The sequence below is a fragment of the Candoia aspera genome, chromosome 10, assembly GCF_035149785.1.
Source record: "Candoia aspera isolate rCanAsp1 chromosome 10, rCanAsp1.hap2, whole genome shotgun sequence".
NCBI classification, from domain to species: Eukaryota; Metazoa; Chordata; class Lepidosauria; order Squamata; family Boidae; genus Candoia; species Candoia aspera.
Window position 1 is genome coordinate 22,735,123 of NC_086162.1, and position 19,744 is coordinate 22,754,866.

The following is a 19,744-nucleotide window of genomic DNA, read 5'->3' on the forward strand; positions in this document are numbered from 1 at the left end:
AGCGTCCTGTGGTCACATGATTGTGATTTGTGACCTTTTTTTTGTTGGTTTCTGGCAAAAAATGTCCATCGGGTAAGCTGGATTCGCTTTAACGACCACAATGATTCACTTAGGGACCCATGATTCACTTAATGACTATCATAAAAATGGTCATAAAATAGGGTCCAGTCAGGTGTGACTCACTTAATGTCTGCACTGCTTAACAACCAATTTTCTGGTTTCTATTGTGGTCGTTAAGTGAGGACTACCTGTATTACCCTCATTTGACAAAGAGCATTCAGTCCATATCAGTGTTTTTCAACCTTGGTGACTTTAAGATATGTGGACTTCAACATGCTGGCTGGGAATTCTGGGAGTTGAAGTCCATACATCTTAAAGTTGCCAAGGTTGAAAAACACTGATCTATACTTTCAAAGGGGTCCAGGGGGACTCTGGAAAACAAAGACTTTTGCATGGCAGATAGCTGAAAATTCTAAAAAAACCTCCCAATCCCACAAAAAATGAGCAGCAAAGTGATAAACCTGAGCAGGATTCTAGGAACTTAAGTTCCGCCATTCCTGTTTTATCAGAGAAGGGAAACGATTGAGTGCTTTCCATTTGTCAGCAACAAAGGTGCCGAAACAAACAGCTGCTTTTGTTTGCGCCTGCTGTTTCTAAGCATCCCCCGGTTGCTCTGAATCCAGTCTGGATTCAGTCTGATTCTGAATCCAATCTGCAAATCCAATTTGCAAAGCAAATCAGGGAAGGCAAGAGAGGAGAGGTGGTGGGTGCTGCAGATGGGGAGCTTTTTTGCCAGCAAGATGCACCTGGGTGCTACAGAAACGAGACTGGGGATTGGAGGAAGAGCTTGGAAGAGGAGAGGAGGGTCAACCAAAGGTATTCAGTGGGTTCACATGGGGCCCCTTGCCTGAGAAGGAACTCTCCTTTCTCAGTGGCTGTTCTCAGGAGCAGAAGTTGGTTTGTTTGTTGGAATGACAGCCTGCCTTTTGTCCAGGAACTCAACTTCCTTCCGTTTTTCCCCATAAGAACAACCCTGTGAGCTATGTCGGGCTGAGAGGGGGACCGGCCCTAAGTCACCTAATGGGATTCTGTGGCTGAGGGTGGGGGCCGGAAGCCAGTCTCCCCAGTGCTGGCCCAACACCTTTGCCCCTGTGCTGTCACTGGCTCTCTCCAATTGTTCTACAAGCAGCAATCTGCCCTAAAATGGTGGCCACCCTTTTAATTTCCCACAACGCCCTGCAGTAATGCTGGCAGGGGGATTATGGGCAGCGAATCTAGCATCTAGACTGGGTCACCCATATTGACCAATGGCGGGACCTTTGAGAACCCAGGCGCTGTCCAGCCACATCAGGAGCCCAATTCTCCTCCATGCACCCAATTTGCCCATTCTCCTGGTGCTGTTGGCGTCATGATCTGTTCCACACCACACTTGAGTCAGCGGTAAGTGTGAGAGGGCGCCAGCCAGGCGGCTGCATCAGGCGGGGAACAGGATAAGGCAGCCCTTGTGGGAGTTGGAAGACGGGGTCTTGGCTGTTCATGATCCTAAGAGCACCAAGGCCAAATGCTTACCAAAGACCTTGAGTTGGGTCACTCCCATCCCACTTCCAGAAGTGCTGGTCACTTGACAAAAGAAGGGCTTTTCGTCACTCACATCGATGGCATTAATGACCAGGCTATAGTTGGCATCCATAAAGACGCGGTCTGTATACTCCGTTCCTCTATCCACGCCCACCTGACCCTTATCGCTGTAGGCCACACGCCGCTGCTCCCCGTTCTTGTCCGTCTGGAAGTTTTACACATTTACACATTTATGTATTTCTCAGACCCAGAGAGAAAGCCTCAACTATAACAGAGTGTCGATTTCGTCTGTTACCCCAACAGTCCCATGCCCTGCTCTCTTTTGCAAGCCCATAATACTCACAATGAACCATTCCACTAGGAGGTAACCCTTCTTTCCCGTCACTGTGTGTGGGCACAAAATGGGCACCTGCTGGCCCATAACCACCTCCATCTCAGCTGGCAAAGACATATGGACCTCCGCCTGGCATTCTGCATGGGAGAAGAGAGAGGGGACCGTCAGAAGGACTCAGGACACGTCAGAGGGCCTCAGAAGAACCTTGTTTGACTAAGGAACCACTCTGGAAGTCTTGCTCAAAGTCTAGCCCTCATTGGCATGTAGCAACTTTGTCGTAATATCTACAACTACTTCCTTGGTCCCTGCTTCGTTGACTGCTTTGGGGCATCCTTCAGAAGCCCAGGTTAGGCTCAGAGGCAGCCTGTAGCCAGCCTGTCTCTTCAAGACTACGATGACCTCAACTGGTCCTTCTGTCTAATTTGGAGCCAGTTTTCAGTGCTGTTTGCCTTGTGATTTTTCAGGCAATTACAGCCTCAGGAAGCCATCCCATTGCTGTAGTTACTAGACCAGTGTTTCTCAACCTCGGCAACTTTAAGATGTGTGGACTTCAGCTCCCAGAATTCCCCAGCCAGCATAGCTGGCTGGGGAATTCTGGGAGCTGAAGTCCACACATCTTAAAGCTGCCAAGGTTGAGAAACACTGTACTAGGCAGTCCAAGTAAGGATGGAGCCGGAAAAACAAGGTCAGGGGATCTGGACCGCAAAAAGGAAGAGAGAGTCAACCAGTGCCCCAATACGGACCATTGACAGTGACCCTATCGATTCTGCACATATAAAAAGAAGGTGGTGGAGAATTCTGCAATTCCTCACAAGAGAGACAGCAGGGCTACCCATTTTTCAATATCCCCACATGAAAAGCAAAAAAAACTTTCCTCTTTGCTGAGCTAAGTGTTGCACTTGCAGCAAATCTGCACACAAACATGCCCACCGTCCGTTTTGTTGGTTCTGCCCACGGAAGTATTTTAACGCCAGTGTCCTTGGCTGTTGGGACATTGCAGTTGACAGGCCGGCCCACCTTCCCAGTTTTGTGGCTGGAGAGTAGCATCGGCTTCATTTCCCTCAATCTTGCTAAAAATATCTAGCAGCCAAGCCTGCGTCTCTGCTGCAAAGCCCGGGAAGTAGCAGAGGGTCTGGTCAGCTCATATTTAAATGGAAAATGCACATCATTTCATTCTGCATTCCCTTTGCAGCAGAAGGCTGCCTAGTGTTTCTTATCCAGAAATCACATCCTTTGCAATGTCAAGTTCTCGATTCAAAAGGCCAACGTTCTCCGCCAAGCCCTTAAAGTTTTTCAGCTTGCAGAAATCAAGGCAGGGACGATCCGGCACTTGGCACTATGCCCAGCAGTAGTAACCGCTCAGCCTGCAGAATGTCAGAAACGGGATTGCTGTGTGGGACAGGACCAAGTCCACCTTCCATTGAAATGAAAGCTTAGTCAAAATGAAATTATATTAATTACAGTTCAGGCAGTTCCCTCCTTGTGTCATTAATAGCTCTGCTTGCTGGCCAGCGCAGGGAACATTACAGTTCAGCACCTGTTCCATCTCTGGCACCTTTGGGAGATCTTCTACTCTTCCAAGCTGCTGGGTGCAACAGGGATGGGTCACTAAGTTCTCACCAGAGTCTACCCTGATCACTTGCAAAGGCCAGGTTTGTCAACGAGACCCCAGCTGTATGCAGCCCAAGGGACGCTCACTGCTGCTAAAGGCACGTAGTAGCCATCCTTCCCGAGAGCAAATAGGACGCTATAAAAAAGTCGCCTCCTTTCAGTCAAACGCAATTCCTGCTGGCTTCACAGAGATGCCCACAGGGTTCTACTGGCGACAACACAGAAACGGCTTGCCAATGTTTTCTTTCAGGGTGCCTTTCCAGTATAACCTACATTCCTGGGATTTTCTGGTGGTCTCCCATCCAAGAGTAAACTAGATCTGACCCTCCTTGGTTTTTTCAAGTTCAGCCAAGGCTGGCCAGGTGCTAAAACTGCCAGTCAATACTTGCAGCCTTTCACTTTCAGCTGCTGGGGAAGAAAGGAAAAGAGGGCCCGAACTTTGGGTTCAAGCAGGCAACGCTAAAATTACATCCAAATTAACATGCTGATCAATGGTTAGATGGACGTGCTTTGCATCTCTGTTAAAGTGTGCTCTTCTTGACTGTGGAAATATGCCAAATTATGAAATGAATACTTCCAAACTGCTCTGAAGGCAGAACATATTATCCATCCCCCCAACCTTAATAGAAAGAAAGAAACTTCAGTCTTTCCTTCTGGATGTGGTGAACTCCAGCAAATTCACTCCAGCAGAGCCAACGTCCTTCCTTTTTCTCCTACCCAATGTCAGACAGTTATTATATGCCTCTGGCCTCTCTTAAGGCAATCTTGAATAAATATGTGCTGGGATGGGTGGGGCGGGGGGGCTGGGAGAGAAATAAAGCCGGTCTTTGGCTCTGTGTCGGCGGGGTGTGAAAGAAGGAGGAAACCCACGATATGAAAGGCCTGCAGCAGAGCAAGGCAGCAGCTGCTTGAGATTCCAGGCTGGCACCGAGGGCTTTGTTCCAGGATAAATCCCTCCAAATTGGGGGGGGGGGAGGGTAGCTTTCATCTCCCAGTTGGATAGGAGGAAGGGGGATTCTTGCAAGGCAAGGTGCCCAGAATCTCTTCAGTGCCAGGGAGCCAGCTGGCAATGGAGGGGGGGAGGGAAGAGAGAGAGAGAAAGAGAGAAAGAGAGAAAGAGAGAGAAGAAAGGAAGGAAGGAAGGAAGGAAGGGAGGGAGGGAGGAAGGGAGGGAGGGAGGGAAGAAGGAAAGAAAGAGAAAGAAAGAGAACAAGAGAGAGAAGAGAGAGACAGACAGAGAGAAAGAAAGAAAGAAAGAAAATTCACAAATACAGAGAGAGGCTTCTTTTGATGGGATTTCTTAAGCCAAAAGAGATAAAGGTGTCCCTATGAGCTCTCCAACCCTATTCCTGCCCTGAAAGGTGACAAAAGATTTAGAAGCAGCATTGGCAGAACTGTGGCTAGATGCTCCATCACCAGTTCACTTGCGGGAAAACCCGTTTGCCCACAAAGAAGGGCCCACGTTGGAGGCACGGGCAAGGCCAGTCCCTTTCTTCCGAATCAGGCAAAAGCGCAGCCAAAGAACTTTGGTGGTCTGTGAGCCTCCCTGAAACTGCCCCCCCTCCCCCGCCCAGCAAAGCCACGTCTTCCGTCATGCTTTGCCAATGGCTGGGGATGACAGGAGCTGTAGACCAACACACCCCGGGGGACTGCCAGATTGTGGCACGCTACTGTTTATCTGGATGCACAGACATCCACACGCTCTTGGCTTCCACAACCATCTCTACTAACTCAAGTTTAGGAACTGAAAAAAAGTGAGAAAGTGACTTGCGACTGGTCCTCACACTTATGACCGTTGCAGTGTCCCTGCGGTCACGTGATCAGAATTTGGGTGCTTGGCAACCGGCATGTATTTACAACAATTGCAGCATCCCGGGGTCACATGATCGCCATCTGCAACCTTCCCGGCTGGCTTCCAACAAGCAAAATCAATGGGGAACCATGTGATTTGCTTAATAACCACCACAAAAAATGTCATAAAATTGGGTGTGGTCATGTGATGCCTCACTTAACAACTGCACCTGTTAATGATGAATTTTCCAGTCCCTATTTTGGTTGTAAGTTGAGGACTACTTGTATTTAACATCCTCCTCACCAAGCAACAAAGAAAAGAAAATGCTCAGTTGTGACTGGCAGCACCAACTCTCAAGGATTCCAATAGGATCCCAACAGGATTCCTGTCCCTTGTTGGCTGGAGGTGATAAGAGCTATAATCCAACCCATCTGATGGTTCCAGGTTGGGAATGATGATTTAAGCCAACTTCAGCTCTGTCAATTATCCTTGGCTTCCAGTGCACCTCTGTAGCACAAGGGCTGAGGAATAAGATGGCTGAAAACTTTCCCTGTGATGGTTGCAAATCTCAGGTTTGCAGCTTAGACTGGGAAGTCGCTAAAATATCCCAGAAGCCAAACCACTTGGACGGTATTGCCAAAAAAACCAATACGGATGGGCCCTCAAACTCAACTGGAAGACAATTTTACCTTTTATTAAAGGATCAGCGGACCTGTTTTGCTCTTCACTCAACCACCCACCTCAGGAGGAAGGTTAGAAGATGGAATGAATTAAAACGCAAGAGCCCTGAAAGAACAGGGAGGCCAAATTAAAATATTTTTCTTCCCATCAAATCTGAGCCACCTCTGAGTTAACACTCAAAGAGCCCTGAGGCAAAGAGATGTGCAAGTGGCTGAGGTGCCAGGTGAAAGGTTTTAGCTGCAGGCAATACTTTCCCAAATATCCTCCCACACTCTTCCCACCCAGGACCTTCTTTTTGTGAATTCTTCTACTGCAATGTTTCCCAACCTCAGCCACTTTAAGATGGGTGGACTTCAATTCCCAGAATTCCCCAGCCAGCATCCACTGGCTGGGGAATTCTGGGAGTTGAAGTCCACCCATCTTAAAGTGGCTGAGGTTGGAAAACACTGCTCTGTGGCTATTGAGGAGGAAGAGGACTAAGTTTAAAGACACATTTTGGCACAGAATCCTGAGCTCTAGATACTTTTCCTTTCATAATAATGGGTGGACTTCAACTCCCAGAATTCCCCAGCCAGCATCTGCTGGCTGGGGAATTCTGGGAGTTGAAGTCCACCATCCTAAAGTGGCTGAGGTTGAGAAACACTGTTCTCCTATATTCTGACTTACAGAGAGGAAGGGCATGTTTTAAAAAATTCAAGGCTGCTGCTAAAAACAGCTTCCCTGTAATAGTCTCAGTCTGTGTTCTGACATCCTGTGTCCAAGATTATCTATCCTGGTAGGCAGAGCATTGGGGGTGGGGGGGTTGTGAGCATGTTATGAGTCCTCTTGCACAATTATTCTAATTTGGCCTGACCCAAAACACTGTTTCCCCAAGGGCAATCAGATAGAATAGCTCTCCGCCAGCCTACCCAGCATCTTTCTTTACTTCTTTTTTTGGCCTTGGTAGGTAGATGCACTCCCAAAAAAAGCATTGCATCCACTGTATTATTTTCATTCTCTTCCCGCAAAAAAGGTCTGTGCAATCTATCTGGGGCCTGGAGCCATTCGTGGAAATACAGATGCTGCTATTAGCTGATCTTTTGCAGCCTGCCAGCTTCCCATTTTATTTCTTTGATTGATGGATTTTGTGCCATCAGGTTGGTGCCAACTCTTAGTGACCACATAGGCAGATTTTCTCCAGGAGGATCTCCAGCCTGGTCCTTCAGGTCTTCCAATGGTGCATTCATTGATAGTGAGGCTGAGTCCCTCTAAGTAACTGCTGATCGTCCTCTTCTTCTCTTTCTTTCCACTTTCCCCAGCTTATGGGAAACATGGGCCCTTGCACTGATTGATTGATCATGTTCTATCTGGTCAGTTTTGACTCTTAGTGACCACACAGATGGACCTTTGCCAGGACGATCTGTCCCCAGCCTGGTCCTTCAGGTCTTCCAAAGGCGCCCCCATCATAGCTGTAACTGAGTCTGCCCACCTCGCTGCTGGGCGTCCTCTTCTTCTCTTTCCTTCCACCTTTCCCAGCATCGGAGCCTCCTCCAGAGAGCTGGCGGGTCTTCCCATCGTGTGTCCGAAGTAGGACAATCTGAGCCTGGTCATCTGTGCCTCGAGTGAGAACTCTGGGTTGATTTGTTCAATCGTCCACTGGTTTCTTTCCTTGGCTGTCCACGGTATACTCAGGAGTCTTCTCCAACACCAACATTTGAAGGCATCACTACTCTTTCCATCCTGCTTCTTCAAGGTCCATTTATTCATTTAGAAGAATGGTAAAATAATAAAATAGAACACATGGATGGGCATGAAGGGAATTGCCTAGGGATGCATTGGTGCTTGTGGCATATCCTCATCTACCTTGTGCTATGAATTTTCTTCCTATGTGCACCGAGAAACGTAGGGAGCATCCATCCTGCTCAACAAAATAGACCTTGGAAAACTCTGACCACAAGATACATCTGGACAGCTGCCCGATGCTGGCTGGGGAATCCTGGGAATTGAGGATCTTAAAGTTGCCAAGTTTGAGAGAGACTGAGCTAGAAGCACCAGATTGATGGCCAAGGAAGACCCCACTGGGCCCCAAACCCTCAAGCAGTCTTCTTAGCTTGGCTCAGTCTTGCCCAGTCTGACACCCTCCGGATCTAACCACAGGAGGAGAGATGCAGTCCAGCATACCTAAAGCGTGTTGAGTTGGAGAATGCTAGGCTAAGGAGTCCCCTTCAGTGGAAGATGGCAGAACAGGAGCTGCATAGATCTCAAGAACCAGAGGAAGTTGATCATGAGAAGGGAAATATACATATATATATTTAAAAAAAAAAAACCGCAACCTTAAACTCTGTGAAAACCCTGGCCTGGTGTTCTCGGAAGAAGGGGAAAGTTGGGTAAATGATGACCAGGGAGGAATTGAGGAAGAACTAACTCTTTCAGCCTCTTTCCCCCTGCAGGTTAAGACATGCCGAATGCAGAACTATGCCACCAAGCAATATACACATCCTAGTGCAGAAGAATACCGCACATTCCTTAGAGCCTCCCCCCTTCCTCCCACCAGCAAGACTTTTCCCTTCCTTCAAATGCAAGCAGGCTCTTCCCCAGCCCTTTCAATGGATGTCTATTCTCACTGCATTGAAGCTAGGGGCTTCTCAGCATTCAGAATTCAAGGGACAAGTGTGGGTCTCTGTGACTCCAGTCTTGGTGCCCAGAAACAATAACCAGGAGCAACCGATCCCTATTCAAAATTTGATGTCCTAGTTACCGATCTGGAAGAGGAAGGAGGAAGAAAAGATTTCCCAAATCCTCAGAGGTTTTAATTCTTCTCTTTCAATTGTTGGGGAGACCATGAGCCCAGATAGCCTTCCCCCCACCCCTTTAATATTTACTTATTTACTTGTGGCATTTCTAAGATTGCCCCACCATGCCAGTGCCTTGTGATTCTAAGGGGGAGCCTGGATATTTCAAAGATTAAGGGTTAGCAGTGTTAGGATTCTACTTGATTTGGTTATCAGCTCCTTACTGTGGTTTCAAACAGTTTCTGCGTGTTGTTTAGATCTCAATGGACACTCCTTGCTATGGTTATCCTCTGATTCCAATAGCTTTATCACGATATAGGCAGGAATGAAGTTTTTTATGAGGTTGAGCAAATGCTTAAAGAACAGACTCTTTTTCATTTGGGTTCTTCCAACCCCACTTTCAGTTCACATTTTATCATCTTGGGTGGACGTGTAAAAAAGCTGGAAAGTTCTGGGTCCAAATATATACACTGGATCCAAATATATACACTGGATCCAAATATAATCAGTATTCAGAGGATCTTAAAAATTAATATACAATTGAAACAGTGGTTTTTCTTTTGGGACTCAACAGTTGGAAAAGAGTCATGGAACTTTGTTTTTGTACATGATAACTGCAGCGAGATTATTGTATGCACAAAGATGGAAATATTCGGCATTACCCACAATGGAGGAATGGCTGGTGAAGATGATAGAACTTGCTGAGATGGCTAAATTGACTTTTTTGATCAGAGAAACAACAATATCTATGTTTATTGCTGCCTGGAAATCCCCCTTATAGACTTTTTGCATGAAACAGAAAAAAATGAATTTATGATTGATGGTTTTGATGACTAGAACAGAACAGACTATAGAAAGAAGAGAAGTATGATGTAGCTATAGAGTAAGAGGTAAACGTAGAATTGTACTTATAATTGCTGTAAAGAAAATCAGAAGTTACTCCTTTGTATCTTTTCTTTCTTTTCTATTTTTTCTTTGCTATCTTTTTCCTTTCTTGCACTTCTCTTTGATTTTTTTTTCTTCCTTTTCTTTTTCTTCCTTTATATTAGCTTGGGTTAGGTTTTACTTTCTTTTTTAAAAAAAATATATATATATATAATATATAAAAAAGCTTTCTGCAGCCCCAGCTGCTCTTTTGCTTAACCAATGCCATCCTAAGGCACTTAAGGGAAGCTCTATTCTTTACCCCAAAATGGAAAATGCACCAAGGCATTTTGGAAATGCTGCAATTATGCAATGCAATGTGTCTCCCGGCACCAGCCTTACCCCCATGGAGAGCATGCTAAATTGTATGCAGATGAGGTTAATTATGCATAAATAGCTGCAGGTTAGCCATCCCCACCGGCTTTAAGGCTTGCTAATGTGTAAACTGAACAGAGCCTGCTGGACTGGGTGGCTATAATAAATTTAATGAAATCAACAACAATAACAATCTGAAACTGTCAAGGCCAGATACAATATCCATGATTTCTTATTTGATTGCTTTTCTCCCTTATTTACTGGTTACAGACCATAGGAAAAAAAATTCTGTCCAATAGAGCCACCCTTTAAAAAAAGGCAACGTGTAGAAATTAGCAGTCTGCTTACAGTGAAAGCTTTCACAGATTATAGGCCGCTTCATCAGATGCCTCCACTTGGTCAGTAAGACTGTGCCATAATAAATCTGACAGTTTTGAAGCTGCCAAATGATTCTTACTTTTGCAGCAAGAAACTCACACAGCTACTCCTTTCAAAATCGTGGAAAGGCTGCGGGTAAGAAGCCATTATATGTCTGTTTCAGCTCTATTAATTGACCCAAAACCAATCGCCTTCCTTTCCTGGATCTTTGCTTCATTTTAGGATTGAAAGGAAGCCCCCTGGGGTTTTATAATGCCTTTGTAAAAAACACAAACACTAGAGAGACAGCGTGCATCTGCTAAACAGAGGACAGAATGCTGAAAAGAAGCAGAATGATTGGCAGGTGTCAAAAAAGGTACCGTTTGACTGCAGGTGACTCCCGGGGACACATCTATGTAGTTGGCATTTCCTCTTTTTGTGAAAGGTTTTGACTTCTCCATCTAGCCCAGGGTTTCTGCCTATCCCACCTGATCTGGCAGGGGAGGTGCATTCTAAGTCCATTCTACCCAACAGTATCAACAGGAGGGGCCTAGGAGATGTGACTTCTCTTTCACAGCGCCTGCCTTATGGAACAGCAACCACCCACCCACCCCCAAGATCCAGAGGGCTAGGAGGGCTGTGCTGGGCCAGACAGTTGGTGGAGCCCAATATAGGTACAGTTGGGTTGTGAATCTGTTAATGGTGCATCAGCTGTTGTGTTATGGTTATTTTGTTTTGTATTTTGTGATTAGCTTTTAATTTATATATACTTTTTAATGGATTGTTGTTAGCTGTCCAGGGTTATGTATATAAGATGGGTGGCTGTAACCATTTCCTAAATAACTATATTCAGACGCTTCTTGGTGGTCTCCTTTTCAAATGCCAATCAGGTCCAACCCTTAGCTTTCCTAAAATCAGCCCAGGTAGACTATCCTGCCAGAAAGCAACTGGCCAACTGTAACGGTCTGCGGGGACGACCTTGGGAGACAGGAGGGTGAGCCGCAGCCTAGATGACCAAGGTGTAAAAGGTATCTCAGCCCACAGGGGGAAAGGGGGCGTGGGAAGCGTCTCCCTAGTTTTCGAGGAAGCAAAAGGAAAGGAGAAACACCTGTTCTATGCCTGTAACCTTACAATGAAGGTAGTGTTAGTATTCATGGTTTGTGCTTTTTGTCGGGACTACCTTGCAGGGCTGGCACCAACTTGCTACCAAAATGCAGGAGGAGAGGCCCAAAGGAGCCCCTTCCTTGTGACAGTGGCCAACATCAAGAATCAAAGATGCACGGATTTGCCTCATTTTATCCCATGGGAGGTCCCTAAGCACTTTCTCCCAGGGTCTAGACCAGTGTTTCTCAACTGGGCAACTTTAAGACGCGTGGACTTCAACTCCCAGAATTCCCCAGCCAGCATGCTGGCTGGGGAATTCTGGGAGTTGAAGTCCACGCGTCTTAAAGTTGCCCAGTTGAGAAACACTGGTCTAGACGACAGACCTGTAGGAGTCTGCTCCATTTTAACTCAGACCTGCTAGGCCTCCAGGCCACCCACAGGTGTACCTTTGCCTGGGGGTGATTTGAATTTAGGAAGTCTCTTCAAATTTGGGAGGGCTCGGCCTGCTGTTTGCACGGCTGAGAAAACCAGGAACCGTTGGCTCACCTCCAGTGGTTTTTCCGTCAGGTTGAGCTTGCCAGTCTAGCCCTGTTCATGACTCCCAGTGTCCTAACAGTGAGACACACACTGAGATGAGGAGTAGTTCTCTAGTGTTTATTACTGCTACATAAACAGAATCCTAACAAACTGAATAAGCGTGGGAAAAACCCAGACAGGTAAACCCCAAAGTCAAGGCGGGCCTGATCTGTGTCTCTTTGAATGGCTGCTTAATTCCTCAGTACTACGCATGCGTTTTCCCCCCTGGATAGAGGCCCCCTCCTGCTCACCGTCATTACTCATGACACCCAGCCCCCTTCTAACAAACCTTGCATGCTAGGAGTGCAAACGAGAGCTCACCAATCACGGTTTAGCCCATGCTTCAAAGAGGGAAGGGAGGGATGGCAACATGGTTTTCAACGCCCAGAGAGCTGTTCAACCAGCCACAGAAGGACGTCAGCAAGGTGCTTTTTCTATGGAGTTGGCTGAGATGGCGAAATGGACAGCTTTGATTAGAGAAAAAGACACTGAGTAATTTTAACACTAATTGGAAGTCCCTTTTGGGCTTTTTGCATGAAGCAGAAAACAATGAGATTATGATACATGGATTTGATGATTAGAAATAACAACAGAGCATAGAAAAGATGAAAGTTATGCTGTAAAAGAAGAGTAAGAGTTTAATGTAAATTTATATTTATATCTGTTGCAAAGAAAGTCGGAAGTCATTCTTTTTCTGTATCTTTTTTCTTTTTCTCCTGTACTTTTGACTTTGTTCTGCATTGCAAATGTCCATAACCAAGGCCAAACACCTCTAGGAAGTGTTTTTTGGGATACTTCCTATCTTCCTCTACAGGGTTGTGCTCTAGAGCAGGGTTTCTCAACCTTGGCAACTTTAAGGTGTGTGGACTTCAACTCCCAGAATTCCCCAGACAGCATGGGAATTCTGGGAGCACGGGGGTTCTGGAAATTGAAGTCCACACGTCTTAAAGTTACCATGGTTGAGAAACACTGCCCTAGGTTAGGTTTTCACTCAAGGATTTCTCCCAGATAAACGGATGCACTTGGAAGCTGGGGCACTAAGAGACCCATTGATCCTCCTAAGTCTTAAAACCAGATTCGTATTTTTACTTTTGTAAGCTAACCAATTTCCAGAGTGATTTTCTCAGTGAGGATCTGGCTGTGCAGTTGCCCTGCCTGATTTTACTGGAGGCAAATAGGATTCAGAAATTGTTTGAAATCCTCCTGAGTTTTTATTTATTTATTTTTATCCTGCCTTTTATTATTTTTATAAATAACTCAAGGCGGCAAACATACCTAATGCTCCTTCCTCCTCCTATTTTCCCCACAACAGCAACCCTGTGAGGTGAGTTGGGCTGAGAGAGTGTAACCGGCCCAAGGTCACCCAGCTGGCTTTCATGCTTAAGGCGGGACTAGAACTCACAGCCTCCTGGTTTCTAGCCCAGCACCAAACTGAAAGAGTTCCCCCTTCGCTCCTGTGATATTTTTTCCCCCTCACCCTAGAACAGTGTTCCTCAACCTCAGTCACTTTAAGATGAGTGGACTTCAACTCCCAGAATTCCCCAAATAGCCATGTTGGCTGGGGAATTCTGGGAGTTGAAGTCCACGCATCTTAAAGTGGCCAAGGTTGAGGAACACTGTCCTAGAATATTCTAACAAAAAGCAGGAAAGATGGAATAGCTGCACAATATCTTTTGATTGGTAGCACTAGGCACCTTGCATGAAATCTGGAAACATAAACACAGCAATCACAATTGCGAATGTGCTTTTATAACCATCGAGGCATTAAATGTGGAAACTATGATTAGGAAAGAATGAGCTGACTGCTTCCCGGTGTCTCTGGCAAGGGAAACCAATGGTGTGTGGGTGGGTGTGTATGCACATGTGTGTGCAAATCCCAACTGGCAAAGTCACACCAAGGCTTTCCTGCTTTAATGCTGATAAACTCTGCACCTGGGTTTAAAGAAACAGCCCCACCATCGACTTGCAGGGTTCAGAAATGAGTTTCCCCAGGATGAAAGCATTCCAGCAGCCAAAGTTTGTGACATCGATTTCAGCCGCCCTTCGGATAAAAGCTGACCGACTGGAATCTGCGTGTCTGTGACCGACCGCGGAATGGTCTTTGTCCCTTCTGCTGCAGATTCACACGCAAACAAAGAAAAGCCGGCATCTGGGTTGGCCAATAATGGGCGGTTATCCCAGCCCTGTGTGTGGCCAAACAAGAGGCTTTGAAATGCATTTTGCGCCATGCCTGTTTAGGAAACCCAGATGCCCCAAAATACTTTTTGGCAAGATGCTCGGTCCTGTTCTATGCTGGATGAAAGGCATCTGGTTGTGGCCAAAGAACTTCTTCTTATTATTATTATTATTATTATTATTCTTATTATTCTTATTCTTATTATTATTATTAAAGCTTTATTAATTTTCAAGATATAATTAAAACACAAAATACAGAATATAGGACAGATAGGCTACAAGTCTAAAAAAGAAACAAGAAAAACTAAAACCGTGCAGGAATAGACAGAAAAACGTCTAAGACAGGTGGCTTCTGACCTTCTCCAGCACAGATATAAAAGAACATAGACGTTAATCTCTTACTGTTAATTAAACATTTAGTAACATTATTTCTCTAAAATAAACCATGCCAAAGAACTATTTTTAAAAGCTCGGGGACACGCTTCCTTCTGGCATCCTGCAGGCGTGAAGGGGAAGGTGCCTTCACAATAAACCAGGGTGTTTTTAACAGCGGGATTTATTGAACAAGCCATCATGGCCCAGTTCCCAAATCATGTGGAGCCACCACATTCAGACATCATAGCAAGTCAAAAGTAAATAAACAATACAATGGCTTAGTGTTCTGTCTACATCAGGCCACTATTATTATTAAGCCCAATGCTGAGGACAGTCTGGAAGGAGCCTAGTTTAGAGGTTATTATAGGATACTTGATATGCGACGGTTCCCAGTATTCTCGGGAGAATCCACGACAGTTCAATTGCTGGACATCTACTTCAGACAAAGGAGCAGAGTGATCCGTCTTTCCTTCCTTGCAAGGTTGTTGTGAGAGTAAAATGGAGAGCCCTGGTGGGAGGGGCTCAGTCCCCCTTCCCAATGGCCCAGGGTTTTAAAATTTTAATTACAGTATTTTAAAGGAAAAATCCTTCCTTCCTTACTTATCGTGTCACACCAGTGAGCTTAAATCTAAGCAGCAGCAAAGGCTGTTTGAATTTGCAGACAAAGAAAAATTCTGCGATTTTTATCTCGGTGCCTGTGCTGGGGCCCTTCCTGATCTCTCCTTTTGTCTGGGTGAGAAGCTTATTTTCCCTGACATGCAAAACAGAAAAGACAGGTAGCTTAATAGCCTTCAGCAAGGAAGTTTGATATAACATAAATTCTAATAGAAGCTTCTCTGTTCCAGCCAATGACTGGAATTCTCTGTGAATTCTTTCTTTGGGGAATTAGATTCCCTTCTTGGCCTCTTTTGGACACTATAAAGAATATATTGTTATCTATCCCCTATTCAGATACACCAGGAAAAGCCGCAAGGCTGAACATCTGAGTCCAGCCTTGCAAGGGGGAGAAGTAATCAAGCCAATAATTATGCAACTGGAAGAATAAATCGACACCTCATTTGCAGCGGTGGAGTGCTAGTACGATACTGTTCGTCAGCGTTTCTATTAATTCCTATTAAATTTCTATTGAATAATTTCTATTAAATTTCTATTAAACCGCCCAGAGTCCCCCTGTTGGGGGGGGGAGATGGGCGGTGATAGAAATTCGAATAATAAATAAATAAATAAAATTCCCAAAGAAGGGCAAGGAAGAGAATTTTCAAGCAACCTGGCTGCGTTTCTTGGAGTTCTTTTGTCTGACACGCATTTTATCCAGCTTGCTTTATTTTAATCGGCTACCACATACAGGCAGTTTACACTGCCTCTGACTGAGAATCTACAGTCAGGCCAGCAACTAGGGTCTGTGTCACCCGGGGCAAACGTGGACTCCATGCCCATTTTGGCTCCCCCCCAGCACTCATTTTGGCACCCCCCCCAGCGTGGCACCCAGGGCACATGCCCTGCTTGCCCCCCCCCCCCCCGCAGTTGTGGCCCTGTCTACAGTTCTGGAGCAATGCTAACCCTGATGGTATCTGGGTGTATGGCATCTGTATTTTTCCCTTCTTCTGCACCGTGATGTTATCAAAGCTGCTTCTGTTTCTTTAGTACAGCATGCACACATGTGCACACCTGAGCCCAGCCACACTGTCGCTCCCCCATGCAGTCTGGGTTAAGGCTGATCCTCCTCCAGGCTACCTCTGATGGGGAAGACATGGTGGAGTGACAGATCAGCCTTATTAGCAGGAGTCCCGCTGAACGGGGGGACCAGACTGGTGACAGCTGCAGCTGAGGATGACCCTGCCTCGCAAAAAAAAAAAAAATCCCTCCCTTGCTTGGAGCTTCAACAGACTGACCACAGTGGCATAAAGGCCTTTAGTCTACATCAGTGTTTCTCAGCCTCTGCAACTTGAAGATGTGTGGACTTCCAACTCCCAGAATTCCCAGCTGGCATGCTGAGGAATTCTGGGAGTTGAGGTCCACACATCTTCAAGTTGCTGAGGTTAAGAAACACTAATCTAGCTGACCTTTGCTGATTTGAAAAGCTAAGCTGTGACCAACCTGGTTGGGATTTGGATGGGATACCACCAGGAAATCCCAGGGCTATAGGCTAGACTTGGATCCTTCCTGTTTTCCTCCGCAGGGTTGTGCCCTAGAGCAGTGTTGCTCAACCTTGGCAACTTTAAGACGTCTGGACTTCAACTCCCAGAATTCCCCATGGCTGGCTGGGGAATTCTGGGAGTTGAAGTCCAGACGTCTTAAAGTTGCCAAGGTTGAGCAACACTGCCCTAAGCTGAGCACCCTTTACCATCACAACTGGTTCACCCAATACATGAAACCCAGATTAAGAAAACGTAAGAGATGTCTTTGCATGACAAGCTATGCCCAAATATATAAACTAAATTATGGCTTAGCATAATAGCCTGATTCCTACAATGTAACAAGGCAATCCCCGATCCTATTTTAGCACATGAATGTTGTATGAATCCAGCCACACAGTTCTACAGGCCTACACCTTCCTCTCCTGAACTCCAGCCTCTATTTAGACATGCGTGATGTTTCCCTCCAAGGGTTCCTTGATCAGGACGGCCAAAATCCAGGTGCCCATTCAACAAGGAGAGACCGAAAATGCTAATTCTTTGGCACCATCCATGGTTCCGTGAGCTGTGGGGTGGTAGGCTCAGCTCGCTTGCAAGTTCTCGAAACTGAAGTCCCAGCCCGCTTAAACACAACTGGACAGAAAATTATACCTTCACCAAACACACACACACACACAGGCCAATGAGACCACTGGTTGATAACAAACAAAGCTAATCTCGCAGACGAGGAAAAGTAAATTTAGAAAGGGCCCACGAAAGGGACGTGGCTAGACAGACCCTCACGAGCCAGAAAGAAGAAGTGCCGAACATTTCCCCATATTTTGATGGAGCAAAACAGGTTGTCACATCTGCAAAACAGTGAAGAAACCGATGTTGAGAAAGGGGTGGAAAACCCAGAGGCGGTAAATTCTCAAGCGTTGCAGTGGCAGCAACCCCTAAAAATGATGAATAAATTGGTGGGACTGTTCCTGCCCCATAAACAAAACTCAAGATTTAAGGCTGGGCAAGAAATAAGGAGGCAGCTTACTTTTCATAATTACATTTTAATTCCCGTATCATGGGATTCTCCAGCTCTGTGTTATTGCAACTGCCTGCTGGCGCTTTTGCAGGCAACACAAAGCGCCACGCCTGTATCAAGTGTCGACAGCGTTCGTACTCTGCCTGTGTAAGGCTGATTTAACTTTAAAAAAACATTGGTGACCTTCCTCTAAGTTGCCTGCAACTCCCAGGAGGTCCCACCACACCACTTGAGAACTTCTGTTATAAATCACAGCCTCCAAACTCCTGCTACTCTGCATTAAATCATCCACATTTTAAGGACCAGGGCTGTCCTGTTGGGCTTGTTTCAGGGGCCTCATGTACAATGCCTGCCTGTCAACCAAACCTGTCTTTTGTCAGGATCTGTTGGCCTTGCCCGATAAACCAGATAGGAAACACGAGCAGATGCGCTAATTCCACTTTATTTTTAGGCTACATTGACAGAATCCTTTAAGTCTGAAAGGACAATTCTCCTCCCACCACCTTTACAGCCCGAGAAACTAGGGAGGGTCCCTTCTGAGCCTCTTGCCCGGCCCACTATCCAGCTGTGGGCTGTGCTGTCTCTTATCTGACCATTCTCTTGGCGGGGTCTCTTGGCCCCGTCTCCCAAGGTCTTTCCCACATACCATTACAGGATCATGCAGGGAATCGCTGCAGAATCACAGGGAAAGACATAGCTGCTTTAGAAGGTTAGCAACAGGTGCTAGGTAAGTGCCCCAACGTGCACTAAAGTATGCTTTGCCCCCTCCAATCTGAAGCACACTGCCCCATAAGGGTCCTTAAAGCGGCGCTCCCTACTTAGGACCTTCCAAATATATTCTACTTCAACTCCTATAATCCCCACCAGCTTCAAAGCTGTTGAAGCCCACCATCTCTGGAGAGCAGCCAGTTGGAGAAATTGGCCCTGTGTAATATATACATCTCAGGCAGACAAGTTTTAACCAGTCTCGATCTGTACAATAACCAGCGACTTTATTTTTCATTTAGTTTAGTTTTTTAAGCAAAGGGAGTAAAATGGAGAAACGTTGGCTGGCTTGCGGTTTTAAAAGCCATCCCGGATGGTGGTGGTTTAATGCATTAAGAGAATGAAAGACAAGGCTATTAAAGATAGCTTTTCCTTCAAAAGGCAAGAGTCATGGAACAGCTTTCTTTTCTTTTAGAGAAAGAAAAAAAAGTAATTGCTGCAAATATCCTCAGACGCTTGCTTCTCTGAAAGTTTCCATCGCGGTCAACGCTATCAAACCCAGCCTGTATACAGAGTGGGGAAAAACACTGATCATCTCTATAATGCAGCCTTGTAGGAGGAAGTCTGCATTACGTTATGGTAGCTTCAAATCTGGTAGCAACTTTCAGACTTACACATTTTATTAAGAGCTTTCAGGAGCTGCAGCTCCATCAGAAAAACGGAGTGGCTAAGCTGATGTGAGATTTACTGAGGTTTTGGTAGTTTACAATGGAAGCTAAAATCAAAATGAAAACCCTCAATTAAAAAAAAATTATAGGTGATTAACCTCAGCAATTAGAGCCAACAGTTAAAATCTACAATTAAAAATTCTGGTTGACAAGTTTAGGGCCCTTTAAAAGCCAGCAAAAGAGCCCCCAGTTCTGCTGCAAGACAGATTTCGGCAAATTAGCTCAGATGGCCTCAGTGAGCGTGGGGGAAATCATATAGAAAGAACAGGTCTTTCTAAGGTAGGTACAAAGTGGTCTCCTAGACGGTTTCTAGAGGCCTTCCTGGGTGGTCAGCCTTGTACCAGTTGAGGTTTCAATTGACACATGGACAGTACAGTAGTCAGTCCTAGAACTGACCAATTCATGCACCCCAGTTTAATTTCTGTTCTTCCTGCCTGCGAAACTAATAGAAAGTTCCTCTAGCTTTATCCATCCCTTACAAGATTATGCCCTGCTGGGTTACACAAGTTAGGTGCTAAGGCATAAGGTTTGTCTGGGGGTGGAGACAGGAATGCGTGCTACCTCG

General features: G+C 45.8%; 1 protein-coding gene across 1 annotated transcript in view; it reads right to left on the bottom strand.

The window, feature by feature from the left end:
- The window catches only part of BCAM (basal cell adhesion molecule (Lutheran blood group)), a 52,089-nt gene that overhangs the window by 16,080 nt on the left and 16,265 nt on the right, over positions 1–19,744 (bottom strand). Inside the window, exons 2-3 of the mRNA XM_063312529.1 lie at positions 1,922–2,049; positions 1,570–1,783 (exon numbers count right to left, since the gene is read on the bottom strand). Of these exons, the coding sequence (XP_063168599.1) occupies positions 1,570–1,783; positions 1,922–2,049 (342 nt within the window). The remainder of the gene's footprint in view (positions 1–1,569; positions 1,784–1,921; positions 2,050–19,744) is intronic.